Here is an 18,932-nt window from a genome sequence, read left to right on the forward strand (position 1 = left end):
GCTGGCTGTTTTTATTTGGCTGGGGTTGGGTAACTTTTCCACCAAAGAATTTTTAATATTACTTCTACAAAAACATCAACCAAGGGAGTTGATTTTTTTTTTTTTTTTTTCCACTGTGAAGGACCACTTTAAAGCTAATAATGTCCCAGTTGGAAAGCTGGGAAGTTGTCTGTGACAACCAATAAAACACCCACGATGACTGGTCAAAATGCATTTTCATGAGAATTTAGAAGAGGTTATAACCGTATATCAATCTGCCTCCACGGTTAAACCAAGCTGTTCAGAGCTGTTTGTCTTATTCAAAAGTGAAGAGGAGTCGTGAGGAAAAGTTTAACAGTATTTATTAACAAGAAACAGTTTGAGAAACAGGCATTTTCCAGAGATCTCTGGAGTTCAATCTACTTCCCTTATCCAACAACAGAACCTCGTGCCAGCCTCCAACAGACTGAACGCTGCTGTGTTTCACTGACTGGAACTTACGGGGAAATGTAGATTCTGGTGGCACCTCTTAGGTGAGGCCAAGTTCTTTCAGCATGCACGATACACCTGCGAGGTATTTCTGTGGGCTTGTGTTGTTCACCTGTAAGGCTGGATAGAATCCGAAGGAAAACACAAAAGAACAACAGAACCAAGTAGACAAAAGAATAGTTCCATACCCACATATTTTAGTGTCCACACCAGTTTAGCAGAGATGAATCATCACAACAAACCAACCTCTTGGGTTGATTTTATCTCTGAGTTTCATAATAGAACACCTTCCCATAAAATAACATTCCAACCCTAGTCCAGTTTTCATCACTCTTTTATCTGTGCCAAGGATCCTGTGGATCCTGTTGAACTCAGGGCTCTCCGTCTCTGTAGACCTAAATGGGTTTGTCAGAATAAAACATTTCATAATTACTTCTACACTGTTATAGTTTATTAAGCATTACTCATGAATATCCTTTCACATGTAAATTTGACGGCAGCACGGTGGCGCAACTGGTAGAGCTGCTGCCTCTCAGCGAACAGGTCCCTGGTTCAAACCCCGGTCCAGGGGCCTTTCTGGGTGGAGTTTGCATGTTCTCTCCGTGCATGCGTGGGTTTTCTCCGGGTACTCCGGTTTCCTCCCACAGACCAAAAACATGCATGTTAGGCTGATTGGTAACTCTAAATTGTCCCTAGGTGTGAGTGAGAGAGTGAATGGTTGTTTGTCTCTATGTGGCCCTGTGATGGACTTGCGACCCGTCCAGGGTGTACCCTGCCCCTCGCACAGTGATTGCTGGACATGGGCACCAGCAACCCCCGTGACCCGAAATGGAATAAACGGGTAAAGATAATGGATGGATGGATGGATGTAAATTTGACTTTTTTGCAATGTTTTATGTGAGTTTAGGATACTAACGTTGTTTTTTAATGTTCAGGCAAAACAAGCTTCTTCCAATGGTTTGGGTGAAAATAAGTAATAAAAATGTTACAAACCATGAATACCTCTTGGCCATTTTCAGATTGTGAAAGTAGCTCTGAAAAGAAAAAAGGTTGGAGACCCCGGTATAAACATCAGCAGTGATGCAATGTACTGTATGTGTCTTGTAAACTGTCATTTCTCAAATGAAACAATAAGTGTAGTTTTCATTTTTTCAGTTTGCTTTAAACCAAACTTTCATTCCTGTTTAACAGAGATGAGTCACAATACTCTGAAAGTTAAGCCCACTCCCTTCAACTATACAAAGGCTGAAAATGGGGAAACTTTGAGTTCTGGTGAACATGACGGCTGCTAATAAATAGGCAGGATTAACGCATACCATTTAATATTCGCGCTGCTTAATGGGCTGACGGTGCTGAATTATCTATAGGTCTCAGTGATTCAAAAAGGACCATCAAACCCAAACTTGAGAGCAGTGTCTTGTAATTGAATAATACATTACATGTGGCAATTATTTCTGTTAGAAGCAGGCTGAGAAATCAATAACCAAGGGATCAAATCAAGGACTGTGGAGCTCTTGTTTCTATTCCCCTTGTGACCAATTACATCACCACAGTTTAAACACCTGCAGAGTCACAGCTCACTGTGACTCTTTCTAACACTCGCCCTCACATGAGCTCTCCCTCACACTGATGCACGTAGAAACTGTTACTGGTGCTGGAGAGGAAATAAGCTACCTTGAGTTTTAATTTAAATACGAGGGCACTGCATATATATTGTATGCAAAAAAAACAAATGTAAAGGTTGTGGATAATTAATCAAAATCACCTGCGCATCAAGACATAAAGTCCAAATGGACTGATAGAAGCATCTTTGGTGAGATAATACACACATTGCACAACCTGACCTGCAGTTATAAATTATGCACCGGTTTTTGGCTGCAGGCTCTCTGCTCCCATGACACGTGCGCTCGCTGATTAACAGGGAGTGAAATGGGTCTGTTTTAATGAACACAGCCCGTCACACAAAGGCTCAGCTCCAGCGCCGTATCACAGGGAACGTGCAGGTGACAACGAACCTCTGACCACCTCTACGTCCACTGGTGCTGATGGATACAATTTGCTTTTATCTAAAATATTCACAGCTCCTAAAAAGGCTGATATCAGGTCTCATTAAATGTTGATGCTTGTGGTGAGTAAAAAGAATACTGGCTACATCAAAGGCCTTGTTATGTCCAGTGAATACCAAACAGTCCTGACTTTCTCTTCTGGAGCATTAAAAGCTTATAAGACCAGCGGTGCCCGGATCAACTGCTGGGGCATCGCCTGGTCCTTCCACTTCCACAGAGAGATCTCAGCACATTAAATGGAGAAGTCGACAGGGGTAGATGCGGTGAAGACAATATTTGTCTGTAATTATTTGCTCTGCCATGTGAGGCATTGTGTTTCATCTCCTCTCCGTGATGCTCGATGCTCTGATACGTTTCCTCTCATCTGAGACTGGATCATCAAAACTCTAACAGTCAATATTGCACCACAACACACACAGGCTCATCTGAGCAATAACAGCCTGGAGTCCAAGGACGCGTGTTCTGTGCCTTATTGATTATTAGACCCATTTGTATTAGTTTGTTTGAAACGGAGAGCATCTGTCTGTGCACAAAGAATGTATTTCCTTTTAAATACAAAACCTTTGCATATCTGTGCCCTACTGACAAGTTTTCCAAGTCAAAAACTGTCAAGGATTAAAAAAGGCAGCCAACAATAAATGCAACCTTAGTGAGGAAAGTGCCTGAGAACATTATTAACAATCATAAAAGGATACTGAATAAGAATAGTAAATGCTACAGTGGGCATTCATGAAGCTTGGCAAAGAAAAAAAAAACTAGTGTTCATGAAATAAAAATCATGGGCAGAAGTGCAGATCCACATTACTCTGATGTGGGGGGGTGCAGCAGCAAGTTTTACAGAAGGTTAGAACATCCACAGGCTAGTTGAATGAAGACATGCACAACCAAAGGACTTAACATCAAAAGAACCTGTGTTTTCAGCTATTCTCTGTGGTGGGCATGCTCTGCATATTTCATGACGAAGGGTTTCATATTCAAGCCCACCCTCCTATTGATAGAGCTAAAGCCTTTTTCTATCATTTAATTGAAGTTTGATGTTATTTTTTATGTAATCTGTTGTTGTGATTTGAAGAGACGTTTCAGTTCTTTGCAGCAACAGGGAGCCAAGCTAACAAGTGGGAACAATCCTCGTTTCTGTTCCACAGAAAAGTCTCGAGTTGACCGATGGTTCCAGCCAGTCCTTTGAAGAAACTGAGGACAATCAAAAGGACAAATGTGATGGACCTCCTGTGTGAGACACAAGATGAATGTGAAGCAGCGCGTCGGTTCTGTGATGTCTTTGACCTGATAGTTCAAAGCTGCTCTTGGACTCTGGACACCAGTTCAGAATGTGAGCACCTCGGACAAAGGCTTTGTTCATAATAAAGTAAATCCAGCACATTGTTCCTTTGAGCTGAACATCACCATTTCAACAGGGAGGACACTCTCCACACGTAGGCAGAGCATCAATGTGCCAGCTAATTCCCCACACAAACTTGTAGAGTTCAAAACATTTTTTGTTTGGACTCAGCATTTGATGATGCAACTCAAAATTATTTTTAGAACTCATAAAAGTTAGTTTTTTTCCTTTAATGCACTTTTCTTAATTATAGTCTATTCGTGTTGAACCAACCTGTGGAAGATCCCCATTGAAGGGACAAGGCTCGGTGAGGGCTGGGGGGCTCCAGGACACCCCTCTCCACCACGTCTGCCGTGGTGTCAGGAGACACAGGGAGGTGCACCAGCCTGCGGCCATAGTTAACCACAGCAAAGAGAGAGGACCGGCTGCTGTGGCGCCTTCATTCCTCCTGAGACACGAGGGCGAGCACGTGTTTGAAGTTAAAAGTGTGGCTGGAAGACAATATGAGTAACGTGTGAACATCTTATCTGTGGCGTGCGCAGTGTGCAAGGCCAAAGGTGGAGAGCAGGACCTTTACAAGAACAGCATGTTTGGGTTAAACCGTGACTCTGCTGTGAGTTTTAGTGCTTTATAAGCTCCACAAGGCTGTAGTTAAAATAATCTCCACTGCTCAATAATTATAATAAAGCAACTTCATTTTTATTCTTTTTATGACAAGAAAATAGAAAATGATCCTCAAAATAAAAAACAGTAGATTAAATATATTTTTTTAAGTTTTCCATTTGTTACATGTTACTTTAAATGTTTGGCAGCCACTGAACCTTTCCACATGTTTCTTTTTTTTTTTGTTGGTTCTTTCATACCAGCTGTGTTGTGAGATTATTTTTATGTGTGAATAAAAAGACACAAAAGGTGAGTCCAGTGCGACTGTTTGGAGCTGTTGCTGTAGCCAGTTCGACCTCATGATACTGTTTCACTGACAGTCCAACTATCAGAGCTAAAGTTGTGTGTCTATTTGTATAAATATATAATTTCATTTTAATCCGGTCGAACACATTTTTCTTTAATCACTTTCACTTAAACTGTTTTTCAAACGTGTTGTTTCATTTCCTATAGTTTTATTTAATAGGTTTGACAACACTAGGGGAAATATTTTATTTGATCATTGCTGTAACTGGAAAAACCTAGAAGAAAAAAAAAAAGATAAATCTGTATTAAATTTTATTTCCCTAAATTTAAAATTGATAAGTCAAGATGCAGAGTTGCAAAACTCTCTGCTGCCATCTGGAGATGCTAAATACACATTACACAGATCTCATCTTTTCACAAACCAAGAGTCAAGTAAATGTTCTTTGTCATTTGAACCACATGTGGAACATGTGATGGAACAAAACTGTGTACACAGGGTCCCAGTTACATCCAACAAAATGATCAATTGTAAAGAAAAACAGTGGGACAGAGTGAGATGGAGGAGGAGGACTCAATGTGGTGACTCAAAAATAAAAGAAAGAAAAGCTAAAAGAAAAGGATCAGAATAACTCCTGGACAGCAGCCTCTGTTTTTGGACTTCTGTGCCGTGCACACAGCACCAGGACACCGAGGCTGCATGTCACCTTGCAGCTGTTCTGCAGCTGTTTGTTTTGGACACTTGGGTAAAGAGTTGCTGAGCTGTCAGCTGATCACTCCCTGGTGGTGAGTTGGTCAGGTTGCAGGGGAAGAAGTCTGACAGACCCCGTAGATCCAGTGAAGTGAGGGTTTGCTGCAAACACTTGACAGAAGAATCATTCTGAAGGATCTTCAGCTCCTACAGAGTTTCACTGCATCCCAGTAAAGGTGGACGTCATCAAGCCTGCATGGAATGAAAGGAATACTTGAAGGAACTTCTCAATCTCCCGAGCAAGTCTTGCATGGAGGAAGCTGAATCAGGGGGTTTGGGTTTGGTCTGGTCAGGGCTGATGTTTCTGATGGTGACAGGGCTATGGGTTAGATGAGATCTCGAGTTCCTCAAAGCACTGGATGGTGTTGGGCTGTCTCGACTGACACAACTTTGCAACATTGCATCAGCCAGAATTTGGAATAAAAGTCAGCTAACATTATTGATATTAAGTCAAAGTGAAGTGGTAGTAGCTGAGCATGATGTCAACCCTGTCTGATCACACATGATCTGTTTTTAAAATGTTGACGTTGCCTATTGGGGTCGTCAGTTTAAGCAACTGGGTTTAGATCTGCAAATGATTAACTTGGACTAAACCATTTCAAGATGGCCACCAGAGCTAATCACCAGTAACCAACACAAATGTCTTTGACTCAGTCCGCTTTACAGCTACTGGGGAGCTGGGAGCTGACACTTCACTTGGAGCTAACGCATCTTAAAGATCTTACCTTGAGATTGAACGTAACGTCGTGTACAAGATGTGGCAAAAGTGTCTAAACCTCTGATCGCTGTGCACCCGTAAAATCAATATGGTGACATCTATTTTCAGATTTAAAGAAGTAATACAGTAAGGTTTTGAAGTGTATGTAAACAGTAAAACATTTTAACACAATATTAATGCTGTCTATGTTTTTGTGAGCATGTATTATGGTACAAAGAAAAATATATATCTAAGCACTTTTTCCCAGATGTTTGGTTTTCATTATGCTGGAACCTGTTGACTCTGTCCAGACTGTAGCGCACCAGCTTGATAAAAAGCTGAGAACAATAGCACTACCCTGCTGAAGTGGACAGAGATAACGACAGCAAAGTATCTACAGGAACTGTATGCAAAGTGACCCCGGAGTAGACTCGCTGACCTCCCTCACTGACACTGTAAAGCATCAGAGCCAAACAAGAGCAGGCAGAGCGTCTGTCAAGAATAAAATCTTTGTGTTTGGATGTGGAGCATCATCAAAGGTCAGTCACTTTTAAATTATTACATTTTTTACTCAAATCTGTCTATAAATTCTGCCTCAAACCCGTGGTGTCTTTTTGATCTGACTTTTTTATTTATGTGTCTAAACTTACTTTGGCTGGCCTCTTTATTTTATTACTGGCGTTGCTTCTGTTTCGTTGCTTTATTTGATTTCAGTTTATTTTGCTCACTGACAGTTTATCTGTTCACTACATGACAGTTGAGAATAACTTGTAGATTCTTGGCACGAGCCTGAAAAACAACCCCAAGGGGCTCTTTCAGTCAGTAAAACAACAGAAAACGGTTATCTAACAGGATTATCTAACGCATCAGATGAGCCCTTCACTGTCCACTTTTTAAACTCTTATCATTAAAAACACATTTTAATTCCCGGGTATCTGGCAGTTTTTCATTTTTATAACTGTTTCACGTCGTGTTTGTTGGTCACGTGCTGGTGTAGATACTGAGTCATGCAGGATTGATTACATGTTGTATTATATATAGATATATTGTCTAAAACAGGTCTTTCTTGTAGATGAGTCCTCGTGACTCAATGAGACTAACCTGGATAAATAAAAGTTGAACGAATATTAAATTTGCATGTGAATTCAGATGCAAAATGACAAAATGTTTTATGCAGTTTGAGGCTTGGAATGCCACATTCTTCAGTTTTGAATTGAGAAAGTTCACCAAGTGAAACTTCTGGTTGCCTTTTTATTTTTTATATTTTCAAAATCTTTAGACTTTTGTCCATTAATGCCTAAAGTTAATCAATTGCAAGCACCGTATTTTTCGCCGTACACATCACACCGCCCTATAAGTTGCATCAGTCCAAATATGTCTAAAGTGGAAAAATCCATAAATACGTTGCTTCGCCGTATACGCCGATCTATTATGAGTCACCACTGACAACCTGGGAATGTGGGCCGGTGTTGTGCCAACAATTGATTGGCTGCCAAATGGCGGTTGCAGGAGCGTGCACGGGAGGATTTTAACAAGAATTTAACAAGACTAACACTTAAGAATTATTTGTTTGCTCAAAATTATATCAAAGGTGTGTCTCAGTTGAACTTTTACTTAATAAATGCACTTTGACAAATCAGCTTCATTTCAAAAGCCGATTTGCAGCTGCGGGAACGCGCAGAGGGACGAGGGCAACTTGCTGTGCAGTTTTTCGAAATTTAAAAAGATAAAACACCTAAAAATAATTATTTGTTTGCTCAAAATTATATCAAAGGTGTGTCTCAGTTGAACTTTTACTTAATAAATGCACTTTGACGGTCAAATCAGCTGCATTAGCTGATTTGATGGTTTCTCCAGGTGAGCTGAACAAAGTTGGTCTGTATGGCAAGCCGATTGTGTCATTAATAGCCACTTTTTACCTGATTGTGTCATTTTTACCTATTACATGACACAACGGCATGCCATACTACTCGAGTGCCATCTAGTGGCTGAAAATGGTAGTGTTCAATCCAACATTTTTCAGTCAGGTCATCTGGACAGTTTCTTTGTTTCTGAAACGTTTCACCTTCCATCCAGAAGGCTTCATCAGTCAAGGAAACACGCAACAAAACTGATTCTTCCCCCAACAGCTTACTCCAAAGTGGAACAAACCAGTTCTGTGTTTCAGCAAAAAAAAAAAGAAACTGTCCAGATGACCTGACTGAAAATTGTTGGATTATATACCTGGATTATTGAGCATGGACTCTTTTTGGTAGTGTTCAGTATTTTCAGTCAGAATGAATGAAAACGTCATATCTCAGCCAAAAATTGTTTTATAAATATGGAAATTAAAAAAACATAAATAAGTCGCTTCGGTGTACAAGTCGCAGAGCATGCAAATTATGCAAAAAACTGCAGCTTATAGGCCAAAAAATATGGTAAGTTAATCTAACATCTAGCTGGCACCTGCAACAATCTCCTTTGTTTTAAAATACAAAAGATCCTGCAGCTTCTTCCAGCCTGGAGAGCAGATGGTGACGAGACAAAAGTGACAGATGTTTGTCCTGAACCCTCCAGAGATCTGGCATCTTCTCTGCTTCAAACAAGCTCCACCAGCAGCCCCTTCATTAGCTCTGTTTGGGAGCTCACGCTTGGCCTCCCCCGTCAACAAACGTCCCTCTAGACTTTTGTGTCATTGACTGCAAACATTACTGTTCGAGGGAAGCACAGATTATTAAAGTGGCTCCTCTCTGAACTTGTTTCAACAACTGAAATCTTGTCAAGGTTCGTTTGAAACATATTTTAGAATGTTTACGTCAAAGTAACTTTAGTTACATTTATGGTGTGTGTGGGGGGGGAGGGGGTGATTTTAGGTGTGTGTTTACATACACACCTAAAATCAAGCGTTATGTTTTAAATGGAACTGGTTGAAATTAGATTCTACCTTAAAGGTGTTTCACCAGCAGCTGTGCAGGTTTTACTTCCCAGTAGAGAAATACTATAAATAAAGTAACTAAGTAGATGAAGTTATCAGACTGCTGTTAGATCAGCCATGCAGCCTTGAAGCTCAAGGTCTGTTGCACAGGTCCTCGTGAGAAATGGTGTCTGTGCCCTCGTGGGGGCTGCTGGGCCTGGATCTGCCACGCCTCGGGCTGCTGGGCCTGGATCTGCCACGCCTCGGGCTGCTGGGCCTGGATCGGCCACGCCTCGGGGACGCTTCCATCAAGAAGAAAAATACTAAACTTTTTGTTGCTCGGCCAGAACAACTAAAAGTTTCACTCCCACCTGTGCTTCAGTTTAGTACGAGTGGTAATCAAGTTGTTTCTGTCGGTTTCTTTACTCGCGGCGCTTTTGAACTCGACTCATCGTGGTGATTAAAATGTTTTCACCTGCAGCAAATGATTTAATCCTAATTGTAACTGCTCATTTCTTCAACATCCTTTGGTGGCAGTGATCTGTTTCAGAAGTTTTACTTGTTCAGCTTCAGCAAATGAAATCACAAAGAATGTCTGAAATATTTGGTGCACTTTATTAAAACATGAATGGGAACAGCGGACAATAATTTCTGATAAAGGTTAGGAAAATATTTGAATGATTGTGATCAGATGTTATTATTGTTATTAAAACTGAAGTGTTCCCATTTAGAACTTGCTGTGTTTCATGAAGGAATGCATGCAGGCTGCTATGACAAAGTTTTAAACTTTGTTGAAAAAATGCAGATTTGTAGCTATCAAACCTTAAAAGTAACGTTCTGTGTAATCTCAGGAGATGTTGTGGAATATTGCATGGTCTTAATGATGTTGGTGCTTGGCCCATGTGTTGTGAATGACTCTCAGCTACTACCACACCAAGCGTACTTTAAGTTACATTCATGTTTGTATTGGCAATTTTTGATGAAACACATCCAATCGTTATTTTCTGAGCGTTGTATTGAAATCACTAATTTCTGTGATAATGAATGAAGTTTTTATTTTATCACAATTTGTTTTAAAATGGAACAAATAAAACATGCCCAGCTTTTAACGTTGCACGTGATGGTTTGTAATTATTCATCCTCTTTGGCTTTAATGAAGTTCTATAACAAATGTGGCCATGGCAGATAAAAAGAAGCGTAAAGAAGAAGATTCAAACGTGAATCAGTGAAGAACTTTGATAGAAACCGTTGTTTGGCCTCATGATTCCAGATGAATTTATCTTTAATTACTATTTATTTTCTGGTTTGTTGCATGTGGGGTGAGTTTGAGGATTAAGATAATTTTTCACTGATAAATGTGATGATACTCTGATACAAATCTTCATTCCTCTGTAGAAAGTGACTCGAGATAAAAGTGAGTTTGATGGTTTTGTTGATGTCAAGTGGAGATGATGTCGTCACAAAACATCCTATTTGTTTTGTTAGAGACTTGTTTTTTTTTCTTCTACAAATTAAGTAAAGCATGATTCTGCAGAACTCTTGAGTGAAACTTTACTTTCAGAATGAATGGGGGTGCCAAAAAAAAAAAAAAAAATGGTGTACTACCTTATTATTACCACCAGATGGCGTAATGAGCCAAGTGTGGCGCGTTAAAACAAAAGTTTAAAAGTGACAGGATTGTGTTACATCACAATTGTCATAATTTACAACCCATAATTCAAGAATTACACGAAGTTTGGTTTAAATATTTATTTCTCTGATCTCTCATACAACATTCATTACATGCACTTTATTTAAATGATCAGCGTGTCATCTTCATGTCAGCCATTCGATACACACCAAAAGCTCAATGTAGCTAAAACACTATTTATTCCTCCACTTTAGTCACAATCCTTCTGATACTTAGTTTAATGTTGACACTTGAAACAAGTTGCAAAATGTTTTAACATGGAGGCAGTGGTTGAAGGTTGGCAGCACAGATGCACAGGTCAGGTCACAGGTCGCTGATCACGTGAAGAAACCAGGAGACAGGAATCTTGTCTCGTCCCACTAAGCTGGTAAACGGTCTCAGTGGTCTTTAAATCGTGTTGTTTCTCTCATCTCTCATCTTCTAAGCACTAACAGTGAAGACTGCAACTATTTCATGCTTGCAAAGCTTTTTTTTCAAAGTGATGCTAAGATTGTATACTGTTACTGGATGATGACGCCGAGCTGCCGCTCAGAGACGATTCGTCTTAAAGACCTAAAAATGAAGAGAAAACGTAGAAGTGGTTAGATGTGTGCTGTACAGTGAGAGGAAGATGACAGAATCAATATTACAAAGGTCTTTAGTTGAGATAAACCTGCAGGATGCGTCCTTAGTTACATTTTCTTTAAAGGTGAGCACTGACGTAACTTTCATTTGCACGTTTTAAAATAATCTACATTAATGGGCAAACATTTTAATTCATGCCTCGTTTCTTTCTTCCAAAACACCAGAATTTATTGTATTTTAAAATATTTTTAATTTTTTAAGATTCCCTCCAGTATCTGACATCTTATTCTGCAGATGTTTTTTGTTACTCAAGTCACGTCTCTTTGACCTGTGACTGATTCGTGCAGAAAAGGCTCAAGAAACGAAACCCGTTTTATTTCTTACTTGGACAATTTACCAAAGGAGCAGTTTTAAACTGAACGTTAAGAACTTCTTCTCAGCAGTCTGCTACATAAGACAAAACGTCTTAACTTTTTTAATTGAATCCATGAAAAATACCAAGACCTAAACGTAGTATTTTAGCACCAACACGGTGATTCCCAAACAGTTATTAGATTAAAAAATCATAATCTAGTGGATGATTAAATGTTTTTATTTCCTAAAGATATGATTTTCAGATAATGTTCTTTTTTAAACCTGACATTTCTTCCTTTGTCCTTCAGATGTGCACGTTGTCTTTTTTACAACACAATCTGCATAACACATGGCCATGATCAGGGATATATATATTATAGATATAAAATCTGTTGAAAACAGAAAAAGTAAAATCAAAACTTCAAAAGAGAAAACTTCGTGTTATTGGTTCAGACTGTTTCAGTTGATTCAAGTGCACGTGGATGCGTAATTCATACTTATACACTTCCGTCACTATGATAGTGATGGGGGAGTGGTGGTGCAGAGGTTAGAGAAGGTGGGCCTGTGATCGAAAGGTCACCGGTTCAACTCCCTGGACTGACAACATCAAAATGTGGAAAATGTGAGTGGGAAAGGTGAAACACCCACACCTGCCTCCACCCTCACTTGCCCCACTCTGGGCCCATGAGCAAGGCCCTTAACCCCCACCATCTGCTCCCCCGGGCCCCTAGATGCAGCTCTCTGCTCCACACAGAGGCGGTGGTAGCTCGGTGGTCAGGAAGAGCATCCAGTGTAAAAACAATCACCAAGTCTTCGTGCGAGTTAGTTCGCTGTGGCGACCCCTGAAGAAGGAGCAGCCGAAAGAAGAAGAGAAGGATCTCTATGATGGAGTGATGAATACGTACCATGCGTCTGGTCGTATAATCTCATGGAGCCGTGGCGCTTCCGTCTGCCAAACGCCTGCGCTCCAACGTTGGTAGGAACGTAGTTGTTGTACCCCAGACCCCCTGACCGACTCAAAAAGTCAGCCAAGCGGTGGGTCACGCAGGTGGCTGTGTTGCACGCCCGCTTCTGTGCTGTCGAGTTGCTTGTAAAAATTAAAAGAGGCAGGTAAATTAATAGGTTTACGGTAAAAGGATGAGTTTAAGCAAAACTGTCTACAAGTTTTAGGAACAAATTTAAATGAAAAGTTTCCGGATGTGTGCATCATAAACAGTCACACTTTTTTCACTCTGCTGTTTGTTTTTTATATTTTATGTTAAAAAATATATATATATGTGGAAAAAACTGTCAGACAAGATTTCAGCACTTTATTTAGATTAATATTATTCACACGCGTTGCCACCGTTTTGTAGCTGATTCTTTGGTTTTCTGGTAAAATGTAACGTCTGCAAGCAGAAAATAAAGCAAGAATCTTTAAAATATATTTCATTTTTATGTTTTGCGTTTTATTTTTAAGTTAGACGTGCACAAACATGAACCGCATGCAGCTTGGTCTATTGCCACAGTCACACGCAGAATGGATGGAGTGACTCAAAGTTTGAGGCCGTATGAGTTGCTGTAGTTTTCATATAACTCAGATAGACTTCTCTTCTTGCCGGGGGTCCCCGCTCCCACGTTAGTGCGATGATGAGTTTGTAGTTTGTGAAACTCTTGGGAGAGTTTGCCCAACACACACGTGCTTAAGCCTGTGCAGCGTTTAGACACGGGTCTATCCGAGCTTTTGGAGATGGAGAGAAACATGCAAAAACAGAAAAAAAAAGAAGCTTACACTACAGTAACATGCATTTATATGCTAAGAATTACACGTTTTTATTTTTCACTTTTGTTCCTGAACTGTCATGCATTTGTAGAAAAGTTCATTTTAACATTTCAAAGGCATGCTTGCAAATCCACGAGGCGCCATGTGAAGCAGTTCAGCTGCATTTTCATGCTGTTGTGTGCTTTAAGTCTGTCGTGCATGTTCTTTGTATGTAGACGTGCTCCCTTTGTTCCTCTGAGCAGAAGCATAACTGCAAGCGATCACTTAGGTGATAAAAAGTGAACGGTCTAATGGTTTAATCGGCGCATGAATAGTTAACTAGAAACCATTCATCCAGAGGTTCATGTCATAAATGTCACTTTATACGTTTGCAATTAATTAAGAAGAAGCTTGAGCTGTGGGGATTGTCCATGGGCATGAGCAGAAACTGACAGAAGTATCAAACCATACCTCTCCTCTTCAGCTGCTTGTTGAGCTGCTTCGTCAGAGGTTATCTGCATGAACTCCTTGATAGATCTGAGCAACGTTTCAGCATCCTTGTTCGATAGTGTGACCCCATCTGACAGCAACTCCTTACTAAACATGAAAATAGACTGTCATTCTGAACACGTGCTGCAGTCACAACACTGGTTAAAAACGTGCAAACATGAAATCAAAATGCAAAAAAACACACTTATCTTGTTATAAAGAATGTACCCATTATAATAATAATAATAATAATAATAATAATGATAATACGTTATTTGCATAGCACTTTACAAAGTGCTTCACGTTAATCAATTAAAACAACGTCATAAATGACACCAGAAACACAAAAGTATACCAAATCAATTAAAATACATAACAATATAAGAAAAAATGAAAATAAAAATACATTATATTTAGCTATACTTGGATTTTTCAGTTTTTTATAATCCCATCTATTTGAAAGGTTTTAAGAAAGAACAAGAGAGAAAAATGCACAACTCAAAAGGGACAGTTGTACTTTTATCTGCAGAGTAAATAACTTCAGCTCTTATAGGAAACACATTGAAGCTCCCACCTGGACGAAGCAGCCTCTGAGATTTTTGTCTGACACAGAATCAGAGTAAAAGCAAGAAGGAGCATCCCGAGTTTCAGCAGCATGATCACGATTCTCTGTAAAAAAGTAGAAAATAACCAAACAAGTTAACAACATACGTTTTCAAGCATGTTACATCAACTGTTTGTCTGTTTCTATCTTTTGCTGTTCGAGTCACTCAGGTTGTTCAGGTACACTGATGCTTGAATGAACAGCAGCCATTTAATGATAAAAAAACATGTTTTAAAAACACCAGAACTTTATCTTTTGTGTGTACTCCACAATGCAACTTGCTTTTTCAAAACCCACATTATCAAGTTTTCAAATTTTACACCAACATAACACAAATTGTGAAAAAGTTAAAACAAAATGAAATGAAAAGCAGTTGTTGAGCTTTACTGACCTTAGGATAACAGATGTGCTAACAGAGATGATGAGCTGACTTGTGGATCTGCTGAGCTCTAACACAGTACAGGGTTTTATATATGTTCCCCGAGGAGTTCTGACCCGGCTCGGTGAACACTTGATTGCGCTCTATTGGTCAGCACAAAGTTTTACCTCAAACTGCAAACCAATCAGAACCCCTGTGTAATTTACAGGAAGCCAATGTGTGCATGTGACGAATGGTGAAGCAGACTTTGTTGCTGCGTGGCCATGAATGTCCTTCATTCACAAGAATGTGTCAAAAGTTTAGACGATGTAAATGTAAATTAAAAAAATATGCACGGCAGTAGAAATCCCAACAGTATCACCAGAGGACCACTACATGGTGATTTCAACCACCATGCTGAAATCACAGCACTGATTCTGCATGCTGTAATACAATGTATCCCATTAGAGTCCCCTGAACAATTAAAAATTAATTATTCATTAAATCTGAAGGCAGTTTCTGAATTGCAATAATTTCTTAGACCTTGCGTTTGTATATTGGAATGGCATCACAGGGAGACGCTCCATCATTAAAGTAAACTTTTCATTTATTGGTGTCCATTCAGCTCCTCTAAGAGGATCACTGGACTTTTGGTTTCTGAATGTTTTCTAATTCCATTTACGGGATAAAACTTGTTGATGCATCGTAAAGCTTCCTGCCTCCCACTTAGTTGTTGCTTCACAAGGAAACTCATTAAAGTAGATGACCCTGTTAGTGCTATTCAGCAGATCAGCAGGCCACATAAAAGAAGCACCAAGTTAGCCTCTAATGGCTCCAGATAGAAACCAATCATGGAAGACTTCAGAGCAAGAGATTTCACGCACAATCGTTCATAATTGTTTCGTGATTATCTAAGTAACCCAAGACGTGGACTTCTCGCGGTTCTTTCAGGTAATGACTCATTTTCATTTTCAAAAACAGAAATGTTACACAAATTTATTCTGAAAAATCCTGATTCAGTTCTCAAACAATCTGAAGACTTTTATGAAGTGACAATAATCTATAAGCCAATAAAACAAATCAACAACTTTATCAAATAGGCATCTTTTCAGCCCATAAAACCAAAGGCACTAAAATGTTACGCAATAATAATGCCTAATAAGTGTATCGATTGTTGCTGGTGGTGATCGTGGTCGACGACCACGAGGAGGGAAACGTGTCAGGAGACAGAGGGAGAAGAGGAAAGTGAAGAACGTAGGACGGAGGGCTGCATCTCTAAATGTGGGGACAATGACAGGCAAAGGTAGAAAGCTGGCTGACATGATGCTGAGAAGGAAGGTAGATGTTTTATGTGTCCAAGAGACCAAGTGGAAGGGCAGCAAGGTTCGCAGCATTGGAGCAGGGTTCAAACTGTTTTACCATGGTGTGAATAGAAAGAGAAATGGAGTAGGGGTGGTCCTGAAGGAGGAGTTGGTAAAGAATGTAGTAGAGGTGAAGAGAGTGTCAGATAGAGTGATGTGCCTGAAGGTAGAAGTAGAAGGTCTGATGCTAAACATCGTCAGTGGTTATGCTCCACAGGTTGGATGTGATGAGGAGGAGAAAGATCTGGATGAAGTGATAGAGAGTATTCCCAGGGAGGAGAGAGTGGTGATGGGAGCAGACCTGAATGGACATGTTGGTGAAGGAAACAGAGGATGAGGAAGTGATGGGTAGGTTTGGTGTCAAGGAAAGAAACCAGGAGGGACAGATGGTGGTGGATTTTACCAAGAGAATGGAAATGGCTGTAGTCAACACCTATTTCCAAAAGAGGGAGGAGCATAGAGTGACCTAAAAGAGTGGAGGAAGGAGTAAGCAGGTCGACTCTGTGTAGAAGAGGAAACCTGAGGGAGATTGGAGACTGTAAGGTTGTGGCAGGGGAGGGCGTGGCCAGACAGCATCGGATGGTTGTGTGTAGAATGACTGTTGTTGTGAAGAAGAGAAAAAGAGTCAAATCAGAGAAGAAGACCAAATGGTGGAAGATGAAGAAGGAAGAATGTTGTTAGAAATTCAGAGAGGAGCTGTTAAAGGCTCTGGGTGGTAAGAAAGAGCTTCCAAATGACTGACTACTACAGCAACAGAAATTAGAGAGACAGGTGGGAAGGTACTTGGTGTGTCACCTGGACAGAGAATGGATGATAAGAAAACCTGGTGGTGGAATAGTGAAGTGCAGGAAGATGTTCAAAGAACGAGATTAGCCAAGAAGAAATATGACAGAGAGAGGACTGAAGAGAGGAGACAGGAATATAAGGAGATGGGACGTAGAGCAAAGAGGGAAGTAGCTAAGACAAAGCAGAAGATGTATGATGAGTTGTATGGGAGACTGGACACTAAAGAGGGAGAGAAGGACTGGTAGTGATTGGCAAGACAGAGGGATCAGGCTGGGAAGGATGTGCAGCAGGTTAGGCTTGAGATAGGAATGGTAATGTTCTAACAAGTGAGGAGAGTGTGACGGGAAGATGGAAGGAGTACTTTGAGGAGCTAATGAATGAAGAGAATGAAACAGAAAGAAGAGTAGAGGTCATAGAAACTGTGGACCAGGAAGTGGGAAAGATTAGTGAGGCTGAAGTCTGGAAAGCTCTGAAAAGAATGAAGAAGGGGAAGGCAGTAGGACCTGATGACCAGTGGAGGTCTGCAAATGTCTTGGAGAGATGGCAGTGATGTTTTTGACTCAAATATTCAATGGCATATATGAGGGTGAGAAAATGCCTGAAGAATAGAGAAGAAGTGTGCTGGTGGCCATTTATTTATTTTTTTTTTTTTTATTTTTTTTTTTTTTTTTGATGGCCTCCCTTCTCCCCTTACAGCCATCCTCTCCACACCATTATTATGAAATATTTATTATAGTGACTATTATGGTTGGGGTTTTTTTGTTTTTTTTTTTTTTTTTTTTCCAATAGGATAGAAAGAAAGAAAAGACAAAGTAAGACTCCAAAATATAAGAAATATATACAAATAGAGCACACGTCAAAACACCCGGCCACTGTCTGTTCACCTGCAAAGAACATGACAAAACATAGCAACAAAATACATATGTATAAAGAACTTAAAATATTCATGGCTTTGCAGTAAGTTTCCATAAATATATATACCCATACCTACGCCTATATACATACATACATACATACACATGAATATACACTCACATACATATCTATATATCTACATATAAAGCCTAAATAAGCATCCCTGCTTCTATTTGTGTGTGGTTGTGAGCATGCATAAGTGTATAAGGCTTCTCTAATAGAACATTTATTAGTAACTGTGAAGCAGCAGAGACCCGACCCCCAAGACCAGAGGCAGATGAAAAAGGGGGGACCAGAGTCCAAGACCCCAGGAGGGACCCCGACCGCGGAGCCCCCAGAGCCACCCACACAGGACGAACCACTCACCCACCCCCCAGAACGGACCACAGGGGAGAACCGGAAGATCCCCACCAGCAACCACATACAGTGACCCCCCCGGGGCCAACAGCGACAAACTCATAGGCCCCCGTCGGCACCCGCCGCACCGATGTAGGTCCAGGTCCAGGCACCGAGGCCCGGGCACCGAGGACTCACACCACCCAGGCCAAGGCCCGATAGGGCCAGAGGACCCGAGCCCCACCAGGCAGACACCAGGCCGAGCCGACATACGCCCAAGCGCCCAGCCCCCGATACCAAGGGCCCCAAGCGCGCCGGCAGGCAAGGGCACACCCCACCAGGGGGCCGCGCGATAGGGGCGCGATGCCAAGCACCCCCAGTTGTATCAAAGAGGGGGCAGTCCGAGTCTCGGCCTAACAAATACCCATTCATACACATACACAATCACACTATCCCAACCTCAATCTCACATTCATTCACTCAAAGACATACAATAACGATACATTTCATTCTTATTCCCGATACACACTCTATACCCCCCAGGTCCAAGACATGTACCCGCCCTCTACAGGGGGCAGCCCATGCCCAAACCCAGGAGGTAAACCCATTCATTC

General features: G+C 40.7%; 1 protein-coding gene across 1 annotated transcript; it reads right to left on the reverse strand.

Annotated features, from left to right (window-relative positions):
* Positions 1–13,258: 13,258 nt before the first annotated feature.
* Positions 13,259–14,615, reverse strand: calca (calcitonin/calcitonin-related polypeptide, alpha). Its single transcript, XM_037695510.1, has 3 exons — positions 14,533–14,615; positions 13,941–14,066; positions 13,259–13,448 (listed from the first exon to the last, which is right to left on the reverse strand). Exons 1-3 carry the CDS (start codon positions 14,613–14,615, stop codon positions 13,262–13,264), a joined length of 396 nt encoding a protein of 131 aa, XP_037551438.1. The 3' UTR covers positions 13,259–13,261.
* Positions 14,616–18,932: the final 4,317 nt, after the last annotated feature.

This window comes from Nematolebias whitei, chromosome 2 (genome assembly GCF_014905685.2).
Source record: "Nematolebias whitei isolate Nwh7 chromosome 2, NemWhi1, whole genome shotgun sequence".
NCBI classification, from domain to species: domain Eukaryota; kingdom Metazoa; phylum Chordata; class Actinopteri; order Cyprinodontiformes; family Rivulidae; genus Nematolebias; species Nematolebias whitei.